This window comes from Mus musculus, chromosome 11 (genome assembly GCF_000001635.26).
Source record: "Mus musculus strain C57BL/6J chromosome 11, GRCm38.p6 C57BL/6J".
NCBI lineage: Eukaryota > Metazoa > Chordata > Mammalia > Rodentia > Muridae > Mus > Mus musculus.
The window spans coordinates 57734520-57759738 of NC_000077.6; the positions used below are offsets into that span (position 1 = coordinate 57734520).

General features: G+C 49.3%; 1 protein-coding gene and 1 non-coding gene across 7 annotated transcripts in view; both read left to right on the forward strand.

Moving 5' to 3' along the window:
- The window catches only part of Galnt10 (polypeptide N-acetylgalactosaminyltransferase 10), a 142073-nt gene that overhangs the window by 89078 nt on the left and 27776 nt on the right, over positions 1-25219 (forward strand). For 5 of the 6 annotated variants that reach the window (XM_030245621.1, NM_134189.2, XM_030245620.1 and 2 more), the window contains one exon: positions 2459-2625. In XM_030245621.1, coding sequence (XP_030101481.1) covers positions 2459-2625 — 167 coding nt within the window. Of the gene's footprint in view, positions 1-2429; positions 2626-25219 lie in introns of all 6 variants that reach the window. The other variant, XM_030245622.1, reaches the window with a different exon arrangement.
- On the forward strand, positions 6781-6883 carry Gm24582. The gene has a single exon (XR_003949888.1). It is a non-coding gene; the product is annotated as a U6 spliceosomal RNA (small nuclear RNA).

Below are 25219 nucleotides of genomic sequence, written 5' to 3' on the forward strand. Positions count from 1 at the left end.
CCCAACCCATTCCAAGGGACCATATCAGGACAAGACAGCTACCTTTGCCACTTCTACCCAATATTGCTTTACGATCTCTAGCAAGACAATCAGGATAGATAGATAGATAGATAGATAGATAGATAGATAGATAGATAGATAGATAGATAGATAGATAGATAGATAGATAGATAGCCAGGGCAATCAGACAAGATAGATAGATGGACAGATAGAGGCAGGTAGGCAGATAGATGGCTTCTAGGTTGGAAATTAAATAAAAATATCTATTTGTAAATGATGGTATGTGTGTGTGTGTGTGTGTGTACAGAATATCCTGAGGAATCCATAATGGTCAGTGTGCCCCCTAATGTGGGAAGCCGCCCTCACATTCGCCGTTGCAAGATGGTGCTGACATCCTGTGTTCTAAGTGGTAAACAAATAATCTGCGCATGTGCCAAGGGTAGTTCTCCACTCCATGTGCTCTGCCTTCCCCGTGAGGACAACTCGGCCGATGGGCTGCAGCCAATCAGGGAGTGACACGTCCTAGGCGGAGGATAATTCTCCTTAAAAGGGACGGGGTTTCGCCATTCTCTCTCTTGCTTTTGCTCTTGCTCTCTTGCTCTCTGGCTCCTGAAGATGTAAGCAATAAAGCTTTGCCGCAGAAGATTCCGGTTTGCTGCGTTCTTCCTGGCCAGTCGCGTGAACGCGTGTAAGACCCTAACACATGAGCGTGGCCTGCCCTGAAGAGGTTGCAAGGATATCTTATTTAATTAAGTAAAGCTTCTACTTCAGCTTACAGGCAGCAATGGAGGGGACAGAGGTGTCCTACACCGAGATACAAATTACCAGGTGCGACCACTGCAAATCCTGGAACAAAGGTGACCTGGTGTCTTCAGCACACCAATGATAAGGAAAAGAAGAGCAATCAGAGAGATGCAGGAGACATGTCCACAGGGTCTAGGCTTGGTTTGATCTTCATTCAAACCCGCCAACTGTAGGAGAATGTAAGACCAGGGAAATCTGAGCACCAACTAAATATCCAACCCTCTTTTTAGTTGTTTGTTTGTTATTTTGTTTGAGACAGGATCTCACTGAAGTGACTGTCTTGACTGTCCTAGAACTGGCTCTGTAACCCATACCCAGGGCTAGGATTAAAGGCGCACCCAGTTTCTCCCAGGGCAGCCAACTGGGACAAGCAAACCTCCGTGTGGCAGCACACTGTTTTCCACAGATGACCTAGGACCCGTCAGACAACCTGGTCACCCTTGCTATTGCAATGCCACACCTGAAAAGGACACAGCTGCTGTTCTGTTAGGCCTGGCCATGTCCCCTACATAACCCTCTTCAACTTCTAAGGTTACAAACCTTTGAAGGATTCCTCCATAAATGCTTGTTTTTTCTGTTCCCGAGTCTCTGTTACTTTCTAAAATTGGTGAGCCAGTCCTCACGAAACCTACCCCCACCCCCTTTGTCACCTGCCATTCATGGTGATGCTGTCACAGGTTAACCTTGGCAATCTACACATCGCCTCTTTTGGCTTGTATTGTACAGTCAGTACTATAAAATTTGTTTTTGAGTTTTATAACTTTGTAGCCTTTTTGATAAAGTTGTGTTTGTATTTGTGTAGAGTAGAAAGACTATGCTGAATAAACCTAGGGTTAGAATGCAAATTGGGGTAGGGGGAGGCAAACCCAACTTCTGGCCCGACCCAAACTTCTGATCATGATTCTGGTGACCAGATTCCCCCCTGGAGCCCAGAAGAGTCACTTCATTTCCTTTTTTTTTTTTTAAGATTTATTTATTATACGTAAGTACACTGTAGCTGTCTTCAGACACTCCAAAAGAGGGCATCAGATCTCATCACGGATGGCTGTGAGCCACCATGTGGTTGCTGGGATTTGAACTCAGGACCTTCGAAAGAGCAGACAGTGCTCTTAACCACTGAGCCATCTCTCCAGCTCGAGTCACTTCATTTCAACAAAGACACCCCACTAGGGAAACTTCTAAAGTTATTAAGAGGCAGAGTTAGGAACTAAAATCTAGAATCCATACAAGTCTCTCAGTGGACGGTTCAGGGGATGGAGCAGCACTCGTGTGTGTGTGTGTGTGTGTGTGTGTGTCTGTGTGTCTGTGTGTCTGTGTGTCTGTGTGTGTACTTGTGCATGTGTGTGTGTACTCCTGCATTCGTGTGTCTGTTCATGCATGTGTGCTTGCAGGCATACTTGTGAACCTGACTTCATACTAAGACAAGGGTCTTTTACACAGACCCTACTCTGCTAGCCGTGTAAGCAGGACACCATGGGACCAAGGAGAACGAAGTCCTGCAGTGGCTGAGGTCTCTCCACCTCTCTCCTACACTAATGTCTGGAAAGGACATGGCACTCCCGTTTAGCCTGATGCTACATCTGCGTTTCCTCTACGATGTGAGAGCTGAAGGTGACCCTGAACAGTGTCTTCTCTCTTCTGTGTCTCCCTCCAGCTGTAACAGCAAGCTCTACCTGGAGACGCTCCCCAACACCAGCATCATCATCCCCTTCCACAACGAGGGCTGGTCCTCACTGCTGCGCACTGTTCACAGCGTGCTCAACCGCTCGCCCCCAGAGCTAGTGGCGGAGATTGTGTTGGTCGATGACTTCAGTGATCGAGGTAGGCCTCAGCCACCCTGGCCCTGCTCTCGGAGGTCCATGCTTACAAAGGGGTGCTTCCCAGAAAGCAGGTCTCAAGCAGTGTGGTATATGATTCCCTACTTAAGGCAGCAGCAACTAGGAAGACCTGAGACCTTAACGCATGATCTCATTTCCCTCTCACAACATCCCAGCAACAGATCCTATTTTAACCCCCTGTTGTAGGTTTGGAAATGCCATAAGCTGCAGAGAACAGAAAACTAGATGAACAATTACCGTTTTAAGTCACGGATCCATTCGATCCATTCACTTTCCTGTCTACCTATCTACAGGACTGGTATTTCTCGTATCTGAGAAATAACCGAGTTTGCTTTCCATTGCTGTGGTAAACACCATGACCCAAAGCAACTTGGGGGGGGGGTGGAAGCAGAAGCGACGAAGGGATGCTGCTTACCAGCTTGGTCCCTAACTTCTGCTTAGCCTAGGAATAGCACCACCCACAGTGGGCCTGACCCTGATCTATCAAATAACAATGAAGACAGTACCCTACAGACACCCAGACCAGTCCGATCAGGCAGTTCTTCAGTTGAGGTTTCTTCCCTCTTTTCAGGTGACTCTGTATCAAGTTGGCAGTAAAAACTAACCAGACTAGGAGTTGTCATAAAAACAAACAAAGCCAGGCAGTTAACTCATTCATTGCCTTTTCCCTTTCCTCCTGGTTGCAAAATGGCTGCTGAGCCCTGTGGACGTTCTGGGTAAAAGGCATGACCTCCTGTCAAGCAAGCTTCATCTTCTTTTTTCTAGAAGTTTCCCCAGACCCGTGTGGCCAGAGGTTCTGGGTCCTGGTCCTTCTGTCAGTGTGGGAAGCTATGAGACTTTGTGTCTGTTGTAGAGGCAGGAGGACGGAGGCAGGAGGACAGAGGCATGAAATAAGGATGACAAGCCAGCTTGCCTGTGGCATTTACCACAGCAGTACGAGGCTGTGCCTGTGTGCCTCCACCCTTGTGACCGTGTCCGTATGCAGAACCTCTTGACTGTGCATCTCACCGGGAGGTTGAAGAAGCACACAGGTGCAGCCAGAAATGAAATCCAAGACAGTCTGCCTTACAGTTCAGAGCCTCTCACGTCTCAGGCATCCAGTAAGGTCTGTGAGCCTGCCACAGCACTGGGAAGCCTTCCTTGTCTCGTAGCTAGTCTGGCTTTTAGCTATGAGCTTGGAAGTAGCTAGCCTCTAATGTCACCCCTGACTCCCACTTGCTCTGTGACCATAGCCCAGGTAGCTGCCCCCCTCTGTGCTTCAGCTCCCTCATGAGTAAAAAGGAATAGTTAAGACCAACTTCCATTTAGGAACTCTGACTGTTAAATGAATTACTAGATACTAGACTATAAACAGTAAGGCACTTGGGGCAGTGCCTTACTCAGGGAGAGCAAAGAAAAGCCTGTTTCTGCTGGCAGTTATTTATGACTGATTTGCAGTGGGCTAGCCTTAGTCCTCTCTCTCCTGTTCTCTTCTTCACAACCTCCTTATCCCAATCTCCTCCAAGCTTGGTTTTACCACCCTCAGGCCAGCGAAGCCCTAGACAACACAAAGGCATTTGTGGCCCACGGGAGCAAGTGACCCTCCACCTGGGCTAACAGTCTTCTCAACGTTGCTGATGCACTTATTCCAAGGCTTCATGCATTCTTAGAGTCCCCAGCTTGTCCACCTGTAACAGCAAAGTCAATGGTTGCCCACAGGGCTGCTCCTCTTACAGTGGCTCCTCCCCAGCTGTGCTCAGCGACTGCGCTGTTGGAGCATCCTGGGAGATCACACCGCTGGGCTTCCTGTGACCTGTTTACATGTGCCTCTGTTGCACTACTTCCCTACTTTTGAACAGTATCTTTCCTGGGGAGCTCAGCTGTGAGTGTGTAAGTGGATAAGCAGTGCCACTGTCTCATCTCTGGATTAACTGTGAGCTGCCTGGCGTGTTGACATGCTGAGGTGACAGCCACGGGGTGTCTTCTGCACGGTAAGACTTCCATCTCACAGATGGGGAAACAGAGGCTGAACAGAGGCTGTAGGGTAGCACACCCCCTCACACGTTCTAAGAGTAGTCAGATGACATTTGACATGGAACTGGGTCTCGCCTGAGATTGGTTCTATAATTCTAAGAACCCCAGATCTACGGTTGCTTGGTGTCACTGTGATGTGTACAGGCTTGCAGGTCCTCCTATCGATTCCTCTTGTCACTGTGACAACACACACTGGTTCGCAAGCCTTCCTGTCCATCCCTTGAGTCACTGTGACCACACGCACTGACTTGCAGGCTCTCTTCTCCTTTAGCCGATGTCCTGAGCACTTTCCCTCATATTCAACATAGAGAACTGTTGCTTTTCAAGCACTTCGGAATAGCAATTAGCTTGTAATGAAAGAAATCTATAAACCTTCAGGGAATGTCTGGCAAAAACACAGGGTGTAAGAATCGATGTATTTATGGGACGTTTTGTGCATCTTGAAGAAAGCAAAAGCTAGGGTTTTTGAATCAAGCACTATATAAATGATGTCCTGGGAAAGAAAAGAAAGAATTGGGTGAGTCTCTCCAGATTGCATCTGAAGCATCAAGAGCTCCGGTGTGTGGGAAAGGATTGTTTCCGTAGTGGAAAATAGCTGCATTTTCAGAAAGTGACACTTCCACTGAGGCAGTGAGCCGTCTGCATTTTAAAAACTGTGCACAGCAGGCACACTCAGCTAGCTGTGCATTTTCTCTTGGTTTTCCCGTGCCGACTTAAGCCTTCTCCGTGAGCGTGTGTGAAGCCCATGGATAGTCTCAGATATCATTTGTTTTAGTTTCATTTATGTTGCTGAGGTAAGACACCCTGACAAAAAGCTTCTTAAGAGCAAAAGGGTTTATTTGAGTTCGTAATTCCAGGTGGCAGCCCATCACTGCAGAGATGTCACAGTGGCAAGAACTTGAGACAGCTGGTCACATCCATGGTCAAGAGCAGAGGGCCATGAATGCATGTGTGCATGTTTGCTTCCCTGTGCTCAGCGTGATTTTTTTTCCCCATTCTTAGACAGTAAAGGACCCCTCTGCTTAGGGAATGGTGCCACCCATGGTAGGCTGGGGTCTTTCCCAATCAATTAACTTGAGTAGGACAGTCCCCCCACAGACATGTCCACAGGCTAACCCAATCTAGGCAGTCCCTCATTGAAGATCTCTTCTCAGGGGATTCTCTGATATATCTTGCTAGCAATTTAAATGTTTTTTTAATTATATATATATTTTTAATTATATTTTTTGTATGTTCATGGGTATGAGTTTGGACACAGGACAATTTGTGGGGGTTACTTCTCTCCTTCTGCCACGTAGGTCCCAGGGACCAAACTCAGATTGTCAGATTTTTGTTGCCAGCATGCCAAGCCATGTCACCATCTCGAGTTATAATTCAAGCTAACTAACCTTCGAGTCGTCTCTCCAGAACCATCCACCTGGCGTGTTGGTGTTTGTGTTTGTTTGCTTTTGGTACTAAGTGCCCTGCCCCTCAGCTCGATTGGCTGTCCAGTGAGCCACAGTCTTCACCTGTCTCAGCTTCCCCAGCTCTGCGATTAAAAGCATGTGCCACCATGCCCAGCTTCCCTCATAGGCTGGGGATCAAATGTGGTCCTTGTGCTTATACGGCAATCCCTTACTTGACTGAATCATCTCCCGGGACTCTGAAAGCAAACTTGAAACTGTCTCAGTGTTTCACTAAAAGAGTAATTAATGAGTGGGGAATGAAGCCCAGTGGAGAAGGACATTGAGTTCCTTGCTCAGGGTCCCCAAAGAGAGGGCATGGAATGGCCCTGCTCTCAGTTCATGTTCATGTGACTGCTGGGCCACTCCAACAGCTGCGTCCTGCCAAGGGTCACTCATCTGAGCTCACATAAAAGAAAGTGAGTGTTAAACCAAGAGGGTGCTGACGATAGGCCAGGCCCTGTCGTGATTGGATGGTTTGAATGACCAGGCCCTGTCGTGATTGGATGGTTTGAATGACCAGGCCCTGTTGTGATTGGATGGTTTGAATGACCAGGCCCTGTTGTGATTGGATGATTTGAATGAGACCTGTCCCCACAGGCTCACATGTTTAAACACTTGGTCCCCAGTTGGTGGTGCCATCCGGGGAGGTTGTGGAACCTTTAAGAAGTAGAGCCTTGCCCTCGCTCTGGCAGCACATAGACTACAATTGGAACAATACAGAGAAGATTAGCATGGCCCTGGTGCAAGATTGACATGCAAATTCGAAAAGCGTTCTTTAACAAATGGGTCAGCTATCTCTACGAACACCTCAACCGACATGGGAAGTGCAGATAGAACAGGAAATGGAGAGATCTATTGGTCACCTTGGAGAAGGGGAACAGGAGTTTTCCTGGCAAGGAAAGAGCTTTGTGTTCTCTGTGTAATAAAACTGGGGCTTCTTTGAGGAAAGGAGAAGGAGAAGAAGGAAGAAGAAAGAAGGTAGTAATAGAACAACCTTGCTGGAAGAGATGGGTCAGTGCTAGCCCCTGGGGTTTTACAGCATGCCGCCTACATTGTCTGCCATTGCAAGCTGCCCCTTGTAGTGAACACTAGCTCCCATCCTATTCCACCTTAGGCATTGGGAACAGGAAAGTGAAAGGTAGGGTATGGTAGCTCAGTGGTAGAGCACCTACCTGGCACATACTAGGCCCATCTTCTCTCTCTCTCTCTCTCTCTCTCTCTCTCTCTCTCTCTCTCTCGCTCTCTCTCTCTCTCTCTCGCTCTCTCTCTCTCTCTACACACACACACACACACACACACACACACACCAAAAGGGGGGAGGGGAATGAAACAGAAGCACATTCAGGTAGGTAAACCTGTCTCCCTCACACCCTTCGTTGCGTGCCAGCCAGCCTGTCGTGAATCCAGTGTGCTTTAGGCCAGCTTCCACCATTGTGTCCCTGTCCCCAGAGCACCTACCTTCTCTTCTTGTACAAGCCTATGGGAGTGGATTTGCCATCACTTCCGCTTTCCCTGTCACGACTGAGTGAGACCTAAGTGAGTTGCTGCTCCAGGCCAGCATTCAGTGAACAGCCATGGTCAGTCTGTCACTGTCTCAACCAGGCTGTGTTATTACTGTTAACTGGGGCCATGCTGCCCAGAATCCCCCAGGGAGGGGCTGAGAGAAGGGCTCAGCGTGAGGGGCTGGGGCAGTGGGTCAGTGATAGAAGGCCTTACCTCAGCATGTACCAAGTCCTTTGTTCCAGTCTGAAACATTATAAAGTATGGCTCTCAGACTGAACCCTGGGGAACCCTGGCTTGCAGGCATGCCAAGGCCACTGAGGGCACCTTGTAGCATATCTGAAGGGTGTGGTCCTGGAAAGAGTGCCACCACATATGAAAAAGCACACATCCCTTGGTGGTGTAGGGGAGGTGGGTATCAGCCTGCAGGCTCATCAGACCTTGTTTTTCCAGGAAGCCTTGTTGTAAATCATCGCTTTCCCACATCAGGCCAGGATTTATGGTCCCACGTGTCATTTCAACCACTGTTCATTAATCCTGAGACCTCACTTAAATTATTAAACCATCCTGTTCCGGTTGTGAGGGTTCTTATTATATCCTCAAGAGGCTGTCATTACCCAGATTGTCAGCTACACTCAACAGACACTAGTCTGCCCCATCCCCAGTGTCGTGTCTGTTGTCCCTATCCCCCACCCTCCATCTATCCCTGCTCCCCCACACACCCCAAGACTCACCTGTATTATAGGACAAGACCTAAGCCAAAGAGTCAGGAGGCAGAGAGCAGAAGTTCTCAAAGTCTGGTGTCCATGAGATCATCTGGGAAATCTGTGTGTTGTGCAGATTCCCAGGCCACACCCTCTCCACCTGTCTGGGTGGATCCAGGGAACTGGATCACAGCCAGGTTTTCTGGGGATGCTGATATGGGGAACCCTGGGAGCCAGAGCTAAGAAATTCAGCCTTGGATGTCAGGGCTGTTCAGACTTCTTGAGGAATAGCTGATGGAAAAAACAAAACTGGGCACTGGAGCTTTCTTCGTCACTGTTCTGTTGCTGTGAAGAGACACTGTGACCACGGCAGCCCTTGTAAAGGCAAGCATTTAATTTGGGGCTTGCTTACAGTTTCAGAGGTTTATCGTCATGGCAGGGAGCATGGCGGCACATAAGGTGCCGGAGCAGCAGCTGAGAGCTACATCCCCGTCCTCAGGCCAAGGGACAGATGCTGGCCTGGTGTGGGTTTTTGAAACCTCAAACCTTGGTGACACACTTCCAACAAGACCACTCCTCCTAGTCCTTCTCAAATAGTCCCACTTCTTAACAACCAAGCATTCAAATCTATGAGCCTATGAGTTATTCTTTTCTCTTATACTTTTTTATTCACTTTATATCCCAACCACAGCCCTCTCTTTCCTCCCAGCCCCTCCCTTACAAATTCCCCTACTACCTCCTCCCCTTCTCCTCAGAGAAGGGAAGTCTTCCCTGGGTACCACCCCACCCTGGGACATCTAGTCCCATCAAGACTAGGCACATCCTCTCCCGCTGACGGTCAACCAGGCAGTCCATGTAGGGGAAAGGAAATCCAGTGGCAGGCAACAGAGTCAGAGACAGCCTCCACTCCAGTTGTTTAGAGAACGCACATGAAGACCAAGCTGCACATCTGCCACAGATGTGTAGGGGGACTTGGTCCAGCCTGCGCACGCATTTTGGTTGGAATTATTTTTACTTAGACCACTGCAGAACATTTTTTCCCTCCAGACAAGGTCCCCTGTAGCCCAGGCTGACCTCAGACTTGCTGTGTAGCTAAAGATGGTCCTTGATCACCTCATCCTCTGCCTCCACCTCCCAGCTGCTTAGATTATGAGTGTACACCCTCCTCCCGCAACCAGGTCAAGTTTATGCAGAGGTAGGGATAGAACTCGGGGCTTCATGCATGCAGGCAAGTGTTCTACAAGCTGAGGTGCATTTCAGCTCCTCCTTTTCCAGTAGAGAAGCTGAACCCCAGAGAGAACAGCCTTTGGTCAGAGCCCCACAGTAGAGCCGCGGCCTGGCTCCCTGGCCTGCCGTGGAGGTGAGGTAATAGATGACGGAGCACTTTGGAATCATTCAACACTCAGTAAATACTCAGCGATGGTCTTCATTTTCCAGCTGGAGCGTCCCGTGACAGAAATGGCTTGGTACTTTCTCTCTAAATTACCATAATCACCTGTTTGAGGCTTCCACCCAGACCATAACTCTAAACTCACGGGGCATAGAATAAATTGTTCCTGAATGAACAATAAAAGAATTTTATGGGAGAACGTGCTTGGGGCCCTGCCTGGTCCTCAGGCAGACATGCCCTGCCTGTTCCGTTGCCCTGTCCATCTTCCTAGGGGTAGACTGCATCTTTCCCAACCACGGGCAGCAGGTCTAAAGGGTCTCTGGGTTTTCTTGGTTTTCTTGGGACGTGCCTAACTTAATCATGAGCCTTTGCATCTCCAAAATCCTTTACCCACTTGAGCGTGCTTTAGCTTGCCGCTATGACTTTGGAAAGGAGGAAAAACCTCGATTCAGGCATCTAGCTCTTGTGCTCAGTAAACTGTCTTATATGTTACACACACGCAAAGCCTGTTTTCAAATCTGGAGGAGATGAAGTCTCCCCCCCCCCCCAGGAAGCTCCCTCTTTGGAGGCTGTGTGGCTACAAAGGAGTGAACCCTCTCCTGCTTGCAGGCATCTGCTCCCAAACTGCACGATTGACCTGTCCTACCTCACAGAGCCAGCTAGTGACAAGTCCTGCTCCATGTTCAAGGAGCACCAGTTCCTAGCAGTTATAGCCACACTTGACACCAGGCCCCTGGAGAAGTTGGGTACATGGTCAGGTTCCCACAATTCAGGCTGTCACTACAAGACCCTCCATCCCCTCAAGAAGCAAGACTGCAGGGTCTTAATTTGTCCCACTGCCAACATCAACCCCACAGGTGGAATTGACCAAGAAAAAGACAAAAAAAAAAAACCATACTAAGGCATCCAGCATGGGTGAGACCACTAAATTCTATCACTGACCTGACTGGATAAGAAACACCAAGGTTAATCCCAGCACTTGGGGGGCAGAGGCAGGCAGATTTCTGAGTTCGAGGCCAGCCTGGTCTACAGAGTGAGTTCCAGGACAGCCAGGACTATACAGAGAAACCCTGTCTCTAAACAAATAAATAAATAATAATAAAAAAGAACCACCAAGTCCTGGCCTGGTGGTAAGGCCTTTAATCCCAGCTCTCAGAAGGAAGGAAGAGGCAGGCAGAGCTCTGTGAGTTTGTGAGTTTGAGGCCAGCCTGGTCTATCAAGTTCTTGGACAGTCAGGGCTGCCAAGAGAACCTCTGTCTCAGAAAGGGGGTGGGGGATAAACACTAGGGTAATAAATGAGGCACACAGCTTCATGTATTTCCAGAAAGGATGAATTGAGAAGGGCAGACATGAGGAGGCCCACCCTGTAGAGTTGGATTGGTTTTTAAAGTGCTTGCCTGGCAAGTGGAACGCCCTGGGTTTAGTCGTCAGCTCTAAGAAAAAGCTTTAGAAAGATCACTTGCTGCTCTTGCAGAGGGGACTGGGTTCTGTTCCCAACGCCCCCATGGCATGTGCTCTGATGTAGCCGTTGGGATTGTTAGTGGTTGCCCAGGTCAGCTAGTGCTGGGTGGCACAGATCTGCAGGAATGGATATGTGGGTTTGGCCAAGTTAAGGAAGGTATGCTCTGCCAAGTGCCTGGACATTTTGATGCCAATGCCAAGGAAGTTTGATTCACACTTGGTTTATGAACCTTTTGATCACCTGTGTATTAAGTATATCCAGCCTTGGCTGTCGACTGGAAGGAACTTCACTCAGCTCCCTCTCTGGACACAACTCCTTTGTCCTGAGTTCCGTTCTGACATGTGAAGGTTGCGGTAGTATCTGTGGTCCCCCCAGCAGAAACCCTCCCCAGCACTAACCCCCTCCAGGACAGAAGTGGCCGTGGCTGCAGGGAGAACCAAGGGCTGCATCCTTAGGCACAGAGACTTGTTTGTAGGTTTGTGGGTTTATGCTAGTTGTGATTTCCATCGCCAGGGCAAGGAGAGGCCAAGATGTTCTTGGTTTTTATTTTTTGGGTGGTGGTAGCCAGTGAGACAGGAGTTGTGAATAAACACAAATCGGACTAATGCCCCCACCCCCAAAAAAGCTTTCAAATTCAGTCTCACACACCCAGTCCAATCTGGCCAAGGGTCTCACAGGCTCTGAGGCTCCGGGAGAGCTGTCACACTCAGGGTCCCTCTTTCTAAGGAGAATTTGCCGGGGTACTCTATCAAGGAGTGAGTAGAGTCTCAGACTGAGCCACTGGCCCAGCTTGTCCTTGCCTTTCCTCTGCTGAGCCCCAGTGCATTCCAGGCTTTGAGTAAGACTTTAGGATACCTGAGGTAGAAGAAGACAGGGCCATGTCCCAAGGGGACCTGAGATTCTACAAGAGAAGAATTAGCTATGTGAGCAGGAGTCAGTGGAGCAAATATACAGACAAGACTGACAGTACAAGCCGGAGAGATGGCTCAGTAAAGTGCTTGCTGCACACACATGGGGACCTGACTTAATTCCCTAACATAAAAAGCTGGGTGTGGCAACATACGCCTACAATCTTAGCACTGAGGAGTGGAGCCAGGAGGACCCCCAGGGACTCGTTGGCCAGCCAGCATCTGAGTCTGTGTGCTTCAGGTTCAGTGAGAGAGGTATGGTGGTTTGAATGAAAATAGCCCCCCATAGACCTAGAGGGAGTGACACTATTGGCAGATGTGGCCTTATCAGAGGACGTGTGTCACTGGGGCTGGGCTTTGGAGTCTCAGAAGCCCAAGTCAGGCCAAGTGTCACTCTCTCTTCCTGCTGCCTGTGGATCCGGGTGTAGAACTCTCATTTCCCCCTCCAGCACCATGGCTGCCTATGTGCCACCATGCTTCCTGCCGTGATGATAATGGACCAACCCTCTAAACTCTAAGCCAGGCCCAGTTAAATATGTTCCATTGTAAGAGTTGCCGTGGTCACGGTTTCATTTCACAGCACTAGAAACCCTAAAACAACCCTGTCGAAAAAAATAAAGTGGAGGGGGGTACTTGGTGTTGACTTCTGGACGCCACACGTGCGTACGCACACAGGAAGCTGGCACACACGCCCTGCATTGCTGGGCAGAGGGGAAGCAACACAGTTACAAGCTGGTGGAACTCGGAGTGGAAGTGGTACATGGACCTGGGTGCGCCGAGTGGCCACCCCGACATTTCCTGGGCACCTTCTGCCATCATGCTTACCCCACCCCACCCCTGCTCTGGTCCATTCACCAGCTGTTGCTTCTCTTTATCTTTCTGTCACCTCACTGCCAGATTGCCAACTCACCGTGATACCATTAGTGATTCAGGAGCTGTGCTCACTCCCATTCCTGTATGTGCACCATGGTGTCTCCCCCTGGAGGCTGGGACAGGAGTTACACCCACCCCTACCCCTGCAGAGCTGTGGGTCCCAGAGTGGTAGACTGGAGTCACATAGCTAGCCCTCACTCCCATTCCTCATTTGTTCTTAGGACATCTCTCCCCTCCCCCCAGATTGTGGTAGGACTCCCCGCACTGCTCACCCCAGAGCATGCGATTCCTCCACCCCATTACCTACATGGCCTTCAGAGTTCAGGGCTGGTTTTCCTGCCTTCTGCCCGTGTGTGTATGATCCTTCCCACAAGAGCCTGATTAATCACTCGGAGTTGAAGGTTACCAAGAAAAATATGCCAGAGCGTGACAGGCCATTAGTATTTGTGTTGTAGGGAAACCAGTAATCATCTTAATTGGCGCTCGCTTTGGAGCAGAGCGGGGCTCTCTTGATCGCCGTCTCCTCCTTCCTATACCCTTAGCATCAGGAAAACACCCCTTCTCAGCTCCCACTCACCGCCTCGGCCTCATTTCATCCCGTGAATGCTGGGTCATCTGAAGCGCCAGTCAGAGGTGCATAAGGTCACCGCAACAAGCCTGCCTAAGTCCCTGGACATGTCAGACCTGTGGCTTTGGTGGTGTGCCTTCCAAAACACAGGTGATCCCAAGGCCCAGGGGTGAATGACGCCTGCCTTTAGGGATCCTCTGATTTGGTGATTTCCACCCAAACCCAGCTAGACTCTGAACCTCCTCCCTTTTCTCTTTCATTCTTTCTTTCTGCCCTTTCTCTCCCTCCTTCCTTCCTTCTTCTCTGACCTCTATCCCTCCTCCCTGCACCGTCTATGTCTATTCTTCCATGTGGGTGGGACCTGCCTCCTCTTTGAGAGGGGCCTTACTTTTGTGTATCACACTAAACCAAGATTAGTGTGTCTTAGACATTTGGAAAGTCTACTGCTCAGTTCCAGCTTAGAGAGGGGCATGTGTAAACCATGAGTGTATCTAAGGATGGCCACTGGGACACAGCTTTTAATACCACTATAGTAGAAACAACCTAGAGGGCTGGAGAGATGGCTCAGTGGTTAAGAGCACTGGCTGTTCTTTCAGAGGTCCTGAGTTCAATTCCCAGCAACCACATGGTGGCTCACAACCATCTGTAATGGGATCTGATGCTCCCTTCTGGTGTGTCTGAAGACAGCTACAGTGTACTCCTATACATAAATAAATGAATAAATCTTGAGACAGACAGAGAGAGAGGGGGAGGGAGGGAGGGAAGGAAGGGGGGAGAGAGAGAGAGAGAGAGAGAGAACCTAAAAATTCATCCTCAGGAGAAGATGGGTGACAATATGGCCGGCGTAGACTGTAGTAAGCACTGCTGGGGAAGCCAGGTGTGGTGCCACATACCAGTGACTCTAGTAATCTGGGATACAGAGGCAGGAGAATCACTTCAGAGTCAGACATGGCTGCAATAGCGAGCCTGAGACCAGATGGGATAAGGGAGGCCATGTCTGAACTACATAAACAGGGTTCTGTCACATCATGTAGAAAGAGACGGCTGTCACACAAACACACTGCAGGGAGGGGCCTAACAGACACAGAGAAGGGGCAAGAAAGGGTGTGCTCCAGCCTGCCACCAGTGGTGACCCTGAGACAGTGGAGTGGCCAAGGGTTGAGGGCTATCCCTTGTTTGAGTCTCCATTGGCTGTGCTAGAACACTTAGACCGAAAACAACTTGAGGGAAGACAAGGCAGCAGCCTGGAGGCAGAAACCAACAAGCAACGATCACTGTTTTCTGGCTTGCTTCTCCAGGCTTCCTTGGCTTTTTTCTTTTTTATACGTCCACAACCCAGGTCCATCTGCCCATGAGTGGCACTGCCTACAGCGGGCTGGGTCTTCCTACATTAATAGCAATTAAGAAATTACCACAAGCCATTCTGATGGAAGAGGCAGTTCCTAAGCTGAGATTCCTTTTTTCCCAGGTATGTTTTGTTTTGTTGGGGTTTCCACCCACCCCCCCCAGTCAGAAAAACTATGACACTTTCATCTGTAATGTTTTGTTTATTCAAGAAGTGCTTATTTCTTCCATTGGAAAGTGGTAGGTAGTCTTTGAGAAAAGAAAGTAACTGATCCAATCACTTACTCCCCAAAGGTTGTAACATGCCCCGCCTCCTGCGAGGAGGGGGGAGAGTCGAAATCCCGCACACACTGAATTGTTGTGCTGGCCAAAAGCATATTGGATACTTACACACCCTTAAGAAGCGCACTCTTTCCAGCAATTATGAACGACTTACTAAGTGCATGCTAATGAGACATCATTAGCGAAGGTCGTTGGTCTCCAGTTCCTTGGATGCTCAGGGGCTCTGGCACCCTGTGCCTTTGTGTGAATGTTTTCTCTTTCCCAGACCACCACCCTGTGCGTCCCACTGCAGCCAGCCCCAGTGCTCTCTCCTTCTGTGGACCTGCTCCACGCAGAACCCATTCCTCACCTGTATCTGCTGATCTTTGCGCACACATTGACAAGCAAAGGAACCATGGTGGTTAGAAACTGGCAAGCTCGGGACGCAGACTAACCTGGCCATGTGTCTGCTCTGCCCCTTAGCCTCCATATTTCCGTATCCAACTCAGAGTGCATAAGAGAATCCTGGAGGATGCTTGATTCAGTGTCTAGAGAATTCAGGGTCGATGTGTGCAAGGTATCTTCTTGTCTGTGATCAGAAGTGCCTTTCTCTGTAGATACGAGCCTGAGCTTGTCATCCAGCTGTTCTTATCTGTGCTGTCCTGTGCTGTGCAGAATAAGGAAAGCTGGCCTGGAATGCACAGTTTATCTTCTTCACCTTAGGGACATGAAAGGCCAAGCAGACTATAAACAACCAAAGGAAGCCACTTGGACAGTGAGTTTGAAAAATGACATTTAATTTCTCTTGTGTGTCCTAGTTTCCAACCGTGAGCGTGCTTTCCTGGTATAATGTTTAGATATGTTCCCCAGAGGACAGCTGGGTCAACCACAAGAATGAGGTCTCAGTGACTGGGCAGTGATAAGCCCAGGTGCATTAACACTGTGGAATCTTGGGTCACTCCTGTGTACCTGAGCTCACACCCCTGGCCTCTCCTGATGCTAAGATAACTGCGTCCCTAGGTGGGAGGAAGAAGACTACAGGACTAACTACTTTTTACTGCAGTGCACACAGGGCTACAACCCTCCTTACAGACCCTCCTTTGGATCTGAACTTGTGGTGGCCCAGCTACACAATGCCTCTTCCGATCTTAGGGACAGCCTCTGCCTGAGATGGGAGCACTGGCCTTTAGGGGGTGGGAGGTGTGCATGCATGTGCGAATTCAGGTTTGAGTGTAGAACAAACCAGGATCCCCAGGCGTCAAGCAGCTTACACTCAGCTGGAGACCCGGACCATCCCGCCTGTTGCTGCTCTCTGAGTTCAGAACACACAGAACTCCAGCCCCTCATCACCTCACACACAGCTCCTCCTAAAGCTACAGTGTTCCCCGTGGGCAGCACCGATGTGTTTTCTGGCCTTTGACAAATTAAAACAAACCTAGCATTGAAAAGTGCAAATTGCTCACAGCTGGGGCAGAGAGACAATTACTGGGGTAGGTAAATAGGGTAGCGTGTATCAAAAGGAAAACACTATCCTCGCTGATTACTGGGTGCCTCTCAGAAGGAGCCATCGAATTATAGGAGTCAAGCTTCATCCGGGTTTCTCCCAATCCTGGAGCATTACGTAGAATCAGTCACATGGTGCCAGGGCTGGAGAGAGCCTTCAAGTCTGTGAAGTCCAACCATGGAGCCAACATCTGGGGTAGGGTTAGGCAGTTCTGCCTCCAATTGGTTTGACAATGGCGGAAGCTCTTATGTGAACTTCTTTGTCCTGGTCTGAGCTGTAGTCCCCTGCAGTGGTTCTTCTGGCTCCTGACAGTGTGATACCCGGACCGAGCCTGAGCCAGAGAGCACAGTGGTTGACACTGAACAAATTCTCTACCTCTCCCTATGTTGGTCTCCTTGTCCGACAACCCGGGGCTGTCCCTAATCTTAGAAACAAGAATGGCAGAGAGGGAAAGATCTAGATCTCTAAGTACTGATCGCAAAAGAAAACTGTGACATACTGCCATTAATAAATAGGAAAACAGGTTTCGGAAGGAATGTGCACGCGTCAGCATTAATTCGGAATTAAAACACTGGCCTAGGAGGAGGCTCATGAGACTCAAAAGGCTAAGGAAACTTACAAGGCTCAGGAACTTGCACAAGGCTCCTCCCAACGTTACAAAAGCAGTAGCAATTGCTAGGGAGGAGACTCCGGTGGAAATGCCTGCCAGCTATGCGGAGACTTCCAGGCATGTGCCTTTCCTGATGTGTCACTCATGCTGGAGTCTGTTTGGGGGTCACTCACGCCCCTGTAAGTTACCCCAGTGACTAACTGGTTCTCGGAAATAGACTCGGAGAATCATTTTGTTGGTTCGTTGTTAGTGCCCCATCAAGGGTAAAGAGACATTTATTCATGGTGTGGGATTTCATTAAAAAAAATTGGGGAAACCAGTCAAAAACTAATCTTGTATTTAGCCATCTCTGGCAGGGGAGGAATAGTGTGACTAGTGTGGCTTGTTGTGTGACACATGTGCATACTACACTCTCAACAACACAAGTCAGTGACTGGCTAAGTCCCACTGTACCTTCCTTATGGAATGACCTGTGCTGTGTCACTCAAGGTCACACCTGACACATAGTGGTCTCACAAAGCAGACTTGGATATGGTGGGCCGAGAGCACACATGGTTCCTCTGATAGTACTGAGGTTTAAGTGGGAACTCCGTGAGCAGTCAGTCCCTTGATGCTAACCCCTCTGGGAAGGCATCTTTTGCTTCAGGATACTAGCTCCCTGAGCTTGGGCACTCCCCGGCATGCTTTCTGTCTTCCCTCTGGTGGCAGGTGAGTCGTCAAGATGCCGGGCATATACAGGACCTAAAACTGTAAAAGCAGACGGCAACAGACAAAGGATCAAATCAGCACTGTGCACCAGCCCTCTCTTAGCGCCTTCCGTATGCTAGGTGCCCACCGTGAGGGAAATAAACCACCCTGTGCCCAGCCCCCAAGAAACCTGTGCTGGGCAGGAGCCCACACAGCCCTCAGGGACTGTGAGCGAGCATCATCTGGGGATGCTGCTTTGGGGAGCACTTCAGGCATGAATATGATTGCCTAGGACAGAGACATGGAGCAGGATGCATGGAGCTGAGGGGTGTGCAAGAGTGAAGGAGGAAGGTGAGAAAATGTGGAGCAGAATTGGCACCGTGGAATGTGAGATTTGGGGAGATGAGGCTGGAAGGATGGATGAGAATGGTGAGTGCCTGACATTGCTGAGAGGCCTGGATTCACATGAACTGTGATAGCAGAATGAGGGCCTGGCGGACTACTGTCTGTCTGATTAATTTCCAGGAGGAAACTTCTAGAAGAAGCCAAAAATCTCAAAGTCCCTGACCTAGTGCTACCCAATGTGGAAGTAACCTGAGAATCCAGATACTGTGTTGGCTTGGAGTGGGGTGTGGGTGTGCATGTATGTGTGTTCATGTGTGCACACACTTGCATGAGCGTTCATATGTGCATTATGTGTGTGTGCATTTGCATGTGTGTTTATATGTGTGCATCTATGTGCGTGTTCATGTGTGTACATACGAGCATTCATCTGTGGATATGTGTGTGCACGCCTTCATGTGTGTATGTATGTGTGTATGTGTGTGTGTTTATGTGTGCACATATGTGTGAGCGTGTGTGTGTGTGTGTGTGTGTAGGTGCACACATGCCGCAACACACATGTGAAGCTCAGAGGACAACCTACAGAGGTCATTTCTTCCACCGTGTGGGTACAAGAGGTGGAACTCAGGTTGTCAGGCGTGGCAGCAAGCACCTTAAATTAACTCCCTCCGCCATTGCACCCGCCCGTTTCTTTCTTGGGAAATTGATGGACGGTTAGAGAGGCGCCTAGAAAGCTCTGACACGTGCTCGGCTTTTTCTTTCTATGAACTGTGTAGGAACCCCCCCCCCCCAGGAGGCCCTTTTGCCCTTTAACAGATGCGAAGCTGACAGGCCAACACATTGCAGGAATGGAAATTTTCTTTCCCTTTCTTGATAACACCGTGAGTGATAGGCACGGAAATCCGCATCCTTCATGAAGCACGTGTTACTCCTAGACATCTGTCAAGTGGCATGATTTAAAAACAGCCACCAAGAGCCTGGCATTAGAACTGCCCAAGAGCCTGATTCCCTGGATGGGCTGCAGCTGGCGAAGGCCTCAGCTGATTGGTGGGGAGTCGCTTTCAGAAAACAGGGCATAATTAACTCCATCAAGGTGGCTTTCTGAGTATTTTTATTCGATGTCTGACTATTAAACAGATTTATGCCCCTGCCCACCTGCTGAAAAGAGACGAAGGCATTTAGCTGAAATTAAAAATGCAGACAGGGCTGTCTGTCTAGGTAATAGCAACACTCTCAAAGGGTGACTCATCTTGCGTGGAGTGGGGACAAGCAGTTCATTTATGTGATGAAGTGCTTCCCAGCCCCGGGAGCTGGGTGCCACCGCTCGAGGAGGGAGCATAATCCATTCTCAAAACCACCAAAAGCTTGTTGGGGTCAGAGCCCCATGCACGTGAGGAGTGGGGGTCATCTGTAATGTGATATCAAAGAATATGTTTGGGGAAGGTATACACCTGTCCAGCCCATGAGATCTCAGGCTGTTATAAAGTTCACATGTTAACTTAACCTAAACCATGGACCAGCAGGTCGCTCACTGAAGGAGAGATGGTGAGAGAGTTGAATTCCGGAGGCACCATTGTTTTAATTGCTCCTGTTGGACTGTGAACCATATACCTGTCAAAGCAGCTTAAAGGAAAGGGTGCTCATTTTAGCTTGTGGTTTGAGGGTACAATCTATCCTGATAGGGAAGTCCTGGAGGCAGGAGCCAGAGACGGCTGCTCATACCATGTCCACTGTCAAGAAGCAGGCGGTAGTGCCTGCTGGTACTCAGCTCGCTGGGTTCTTTTTATTCAGTCGGGGACCCCAGGCCTCGGCTGGTGCCACACACATTTAGGATGGGTCCCTTCACCTCAGTTAACCTAGTCTAGAAACATCCTCACTGATGGTCCAGAGTTTGTCTCCGGGACAATTGTGGATCCTATCAAGATCCCAGTCAGTTTCAGTCACCACAATCCCTCATACACTCCGCCAGTCCCAGGCCCTCCTGAGTCTATTTCCATAGGTGCCGGCTATGGCGAGCTTTCTTGTGGGGTCTTCCAGGAACCCTAGAATGAGCTGGGGCTCAGTGGGTTCACCTCACAGCCAACTGTCCAATGTCCTTTGGCTTCTATTCAAGACCTCACTCTGTGTTCACCCCTAGAATCTAGGACTAATTGGTGAACCCAGTGGCTCTCAGTTCCTAAAAGATCACATGCGATCAGAAGTATTGTGGAGGACTGAGGCTGCACCAGGCCCTTGATGGAAGAGGCCACAGACAGGCTTGCTGTTACTGACTCCAGGGTGATTCCAGCAACCTCCAGATATCCTGGTCCCACCAGAGCTGTCTGCTACCTGGCCATCCCTCTTCTTTCTCCCTCCCTGCCCCGAGAATTTCCCTCCAGAAGCAACCAGTAGGATTCCACCCCAACTTCTCTTCCTGTTTTCTTGCCCCGTTGCCACCTGCCATCCAAAGCCCCTTCCATTCCCATACAAGGTACTCACAGGGGAGACTCAGTGGATAGAGCATCTTCCACCCCAGTGTCTTCTTCCTTGTCTCGCCCAGCGATCCATGCATCTCAGGGGTGTGCTGTGTGCCTTCACCTGACGACACCAGAGGTTGCTTATGGTGCTTTGTTCTGTTTTAATGCGGGGGCAGAGGGCATGCTCAGTCGGTGAAGTGTTTGCCATGCAAGCATGAGAACCTGAGTTCCATCCACAGAACCCACGTAAGAAACCAGACACGGTGGCACACACTTGTGAACCCAGCACTGGGGAAGCAGAGAGAGGCAAGATCACTGGAGTTCATAAGCCAATGAGAGACCCTGTCAGGAAGCAAGGAAGATAACTCCTGAGGAACAGTGTGCACTGCACATACACAGACAGACAGACAGACAGACATGCCACACAGCATTCACTGATGAAAAGATACATAAAGCTATGGCAGTTACAGGACAGTGGTTCCTGTACCCTTGGAAACTAGGCTCTTGGAGCCCAGAGGATACAAAATCTACAGACGCTCAAGTTCCTGAAACAAGATGGTGTAGTGTTTGCATAGAACCTTCATATATCCTCTGTGTCCTGTAAGTCTCTGGAGGCTAGAGCTGTGGCTCAGTGGGTAAAGGCACTTGCTATCAAACCTAATGGCCAGAATTTAATGGCCAGGACCTACATGGTAGAAGGAGAGAACCGACTCCTGAAAGTTGTCCTCTGACCTACACATGTGTGCCACAGCACATGGACGTGTGTACGCAGGCATGTGTGCACACACACAAGCGTAATTTTTAAAAATTACCCCTCCATTGTTTATCACACACGGTACAATGGACACGGTGTGGGTAGTTATTAAGCCTCGTTGCAACATTGCCCATGTTAGGTTTTATCCTTTCTTGTTCCGGGGATGACGACAAGACAAGCAAGTCTGACATGATCAGTACAGATGCAGTTGGTTTTTCTGGTGTTTTCCACATACAGTTGAGCAAGACTGTAATCACCCGTGGATCCAGAGCCTTGGCTGTAGAGATGCTTGGCTCCGACTCTTTCCTTCTCTCCTCAACTCAGACACGTACGCACTGAAACTCTTGTTGTTCTGTTACTTCTCTGTACGACCACAGTTGTGGCATTATATGGAAATCTTGGAAAAGTGGTTGTCTTAAGCTGATTATGCTAATTTATACATTTTAAGACCTCGAAAAGGCACCATGTGAACCAGCTGATACATAAAGAGACACCGAGCCATAATTAAAAGGGGATCCAACCAGATGTTCTGCAGGCCTTTAACAAAGAGCTTCTGCCCACTTCCCATAAATCTGTGGTGGGCTCGATGTTTCCCAGCCTCCAAGACAAAAGGCCTGCAGATGTAAAACGTTCCCCCATCCACACACACATTCCAGGCAGCCTCTGTGGTGGAAAGAAAACTCCAGCATTCCCTCTAGAGCCTCTAGAGAAGGAAGAGGTCCATTGTCATTTTGGAGACCTTGAGTCTGTAGGAAGTATGTCAAGGAATGGCCTGTGGAGGTAAACAGGTGGGGACAGCCCTATCTAGATATGACAGTGGACACCTGTGTGATCTCAGAAGCCTGGTCATCATAGCAACTAGGGGGGTTGCAAGAAGCACCGGCCCCGGGGTAATAGCTGATGGGAAAGACCACTCCCTCAGGATCAAGTGTAGTGCCTGACCACTGAAGATTCTGGAATGTGCTCCAGGCGGAAGTTCTCTAGAGATCAGGAATGGGCCCATTGGGGGATCGGGGAAGCAGTTTGCAGGGCCTTCAAGAATGTGTCAGTTTTGAGTGTCATTTCCGTGACTGTGTGCACTCACATGTATCTGTCTGTGCAAGTCTTTTAGGGTTCATGGGGTAAGGGGTAGGAGGGCTCATGCATGTACATGTGGAGACCAGTGATCAACCTTGGGTGTCATTCCTCAGGCACCAGCCACTTTGGTTTTGTTTGTTTGTTTGTTTGTTTGTTTGTTTTTTTGAGACAGGACCCCTCGATGGCCTAGACCTCACCAATAAGGCTAAGCTGGCCAGTCCAGTAAACGTCAGGGAGCCTCCTGTCTATCTCCCCAGCTCTGGGATTACAAGTGCCTGCCACACATTTGGCTTTCATGAATAGATCTTGGGGCTTAAATTCCGGTCCTTGTGCTTATAATTTACAGACAGAGACATCTCCCAGCATCCCCTTCCCCAAAGACTTCCTAAATTATTTTTTTTAAGATTTATTTATTTTATATATGTGAGTATCTCGTCACTGTCTTCAGACAAACCAGAAGAGGGTGTCGGATCCCCCATTACAGATGGTTGTGAGCCACCATGTGTTGCTGGGAGTTAAACTTAAGTCCTCTGGAAGAGGAGCCAGTGCTCTTAACCGTTGAGCCATCTCTCCAGTCCTCTAGATTAATCTTAAAGAGTTTTTCAGAAACACCTTTGCTAAGCCACAGCTCTAGGTCACCATTTTCAGCCGTGCAAGCAAAGGTGGCTGCGTGCCGAGTGTCGATACATTTAGACTTTTATGAGCAAATGTGGGCTCTGGTCAGTGCAGATCTCTATTGTCTCTCTCTGAAATCCCTCAGTGTCTTCCCCAGCAGCAGGTCACTTCCTTTCCTACACAGCAGACCATGCTACCATGTACTGTCAGTCACCAGAGCAAACAAAAGCCCTGGGACATCCTAGGGCTTGGAATTGGGCAACTGACGCCCATCAGGCAGGGTGGATCAAGCAGCCGAGAAATGGAAAAGCTGTTCAGTCACATGGTTAGCAATGCCTGACACTTCCCTGACTCCCGGGCCTCAACTCCCAGCTGGCTGAACAAAGTTCATCTTCCAGTAAGGGGCACAAGCATGAAGTCTTGGGAATGAAATGATGCATGTATATGGCAGCATATCACACAGGGCTTCAGTACATAGAAAGCATGTGACCATAAAGGTGAGGGTCCACTGTTCCTAAAAATGTTTCCTTTGGTGAGAAATACCTTCCCATCAAAAAAAGACTGCATAGGATGCCTTCAACTGCCGGGGCCCTTCTCTTCCTCCAAAGGCCTCACTGATGCCTCCGGGCACTCTGAAATTGACAGGTAGACACTTCTGTCCCTGAAGATGAGCTATACAACTTAGGACACAAGAAATTCGAGCAGAGCTAGGATGTCATGAGACCCAAAACACTCACACGTCCACTAAGGACAGCATCTACCACTATGGTGGCCACAGGTGGCCTGAGGACCAGCTGGGCAGTCCTTGTTTTCCATCTCTGTGTCCAGCCCAAGCAAGGGACATACAAACACTCCCGGTACCCCCTCAGACAGTGTTTCTAGTTGGAAGCATCAGGCTTTGAAATTCAGATATAGTCCCCATGGGAATTGATTTTACAGCTCAGAGCACCAAAGACTCCCAGAGGACCAAAGGGAATGTGAATCCGTCTTCAGCACTTAGCATGACAGCTGTGTAACTTCGGGTCAAGAAACCTCTCACCATGAGACAAGGGTGATGTCCTGTGGCCAATTCCCATGTGGCACTGACAAGAAGCCACAGAGAATTCGGCAGTGATGTGTGCAAGCCTCTCTGGCTTCATGCCGGGCACAGAGGATAACTGATGAGCGGAGAGTCCACACAGCCTGCCTCACCGAGCTTGTGGTTCAGAGCCGAGGGGTGTGGAATGTGAATCACAGGGCACTGCCACCAGCTAATATGGTCACAGAGGTAGAGAAGGATTTCTAGGGCTGGGGGTGGTTTCAGTTGGTAGAGTGCTTCCCCAGCTAGCCAATCGGTGAGCTCCGGTTTTGGTGAGAGACTTTGTGTCAAAAATAAAGTCTCAGAAAGGGAGAGAGGAAGATGCTCAGCTTCCACATCTGGCCAGCTGCACACAAGAATGGTGTGTGTGTGTGTGTGTGTGTGTGTGTGTGTGTGTGTGTGTGTGTATGTGTGTAAAGACCCTTGCCACAAAGCCTGACAACCTGAGGTTGGTCCCTGGGACCCTCTTGGAGGAAGTACAGATTCCCATAGGTTATTCTCTGGTCTCCACAGTCATGTGCGCGCACACACACACACCGTAAATAAATAATTTAAAACGTTAATGAAAAATAAAATAAAATTTAAAAACCTTTGGGGGCTGGCGAGATGGCTCAGTGGTTAAGAGCACTGTCTGCTCTTCCAAAGGTCCTAAGTTCAAATCCCAGCAACCACATGATGGCTCATAACAATCCGTAATGAGATCTGACGCCCTCTTCTGGTGCATCTGAAGATAGCTACAGTGTACTTAGATATAATATTAAATAAATCTAAAAAAAAAAAAAAACCTTTAGGGAGGGAGAGGAAGGGAAGCAGCTAAGTCATCTCCAGCAGCCATCCCCTGCCCACTCATGTGGTTGAAGGTGTTGTCTTCGCTAGTCCTTGCTTCCCTCTTGCTGCAGCCACGGCTGGTGACACATCGAGGTCTGCCTCCTCCATACGACCGGTTTCTCTCTAACGGGTCACCAGCCAGTGGCTTCAAGCCCACC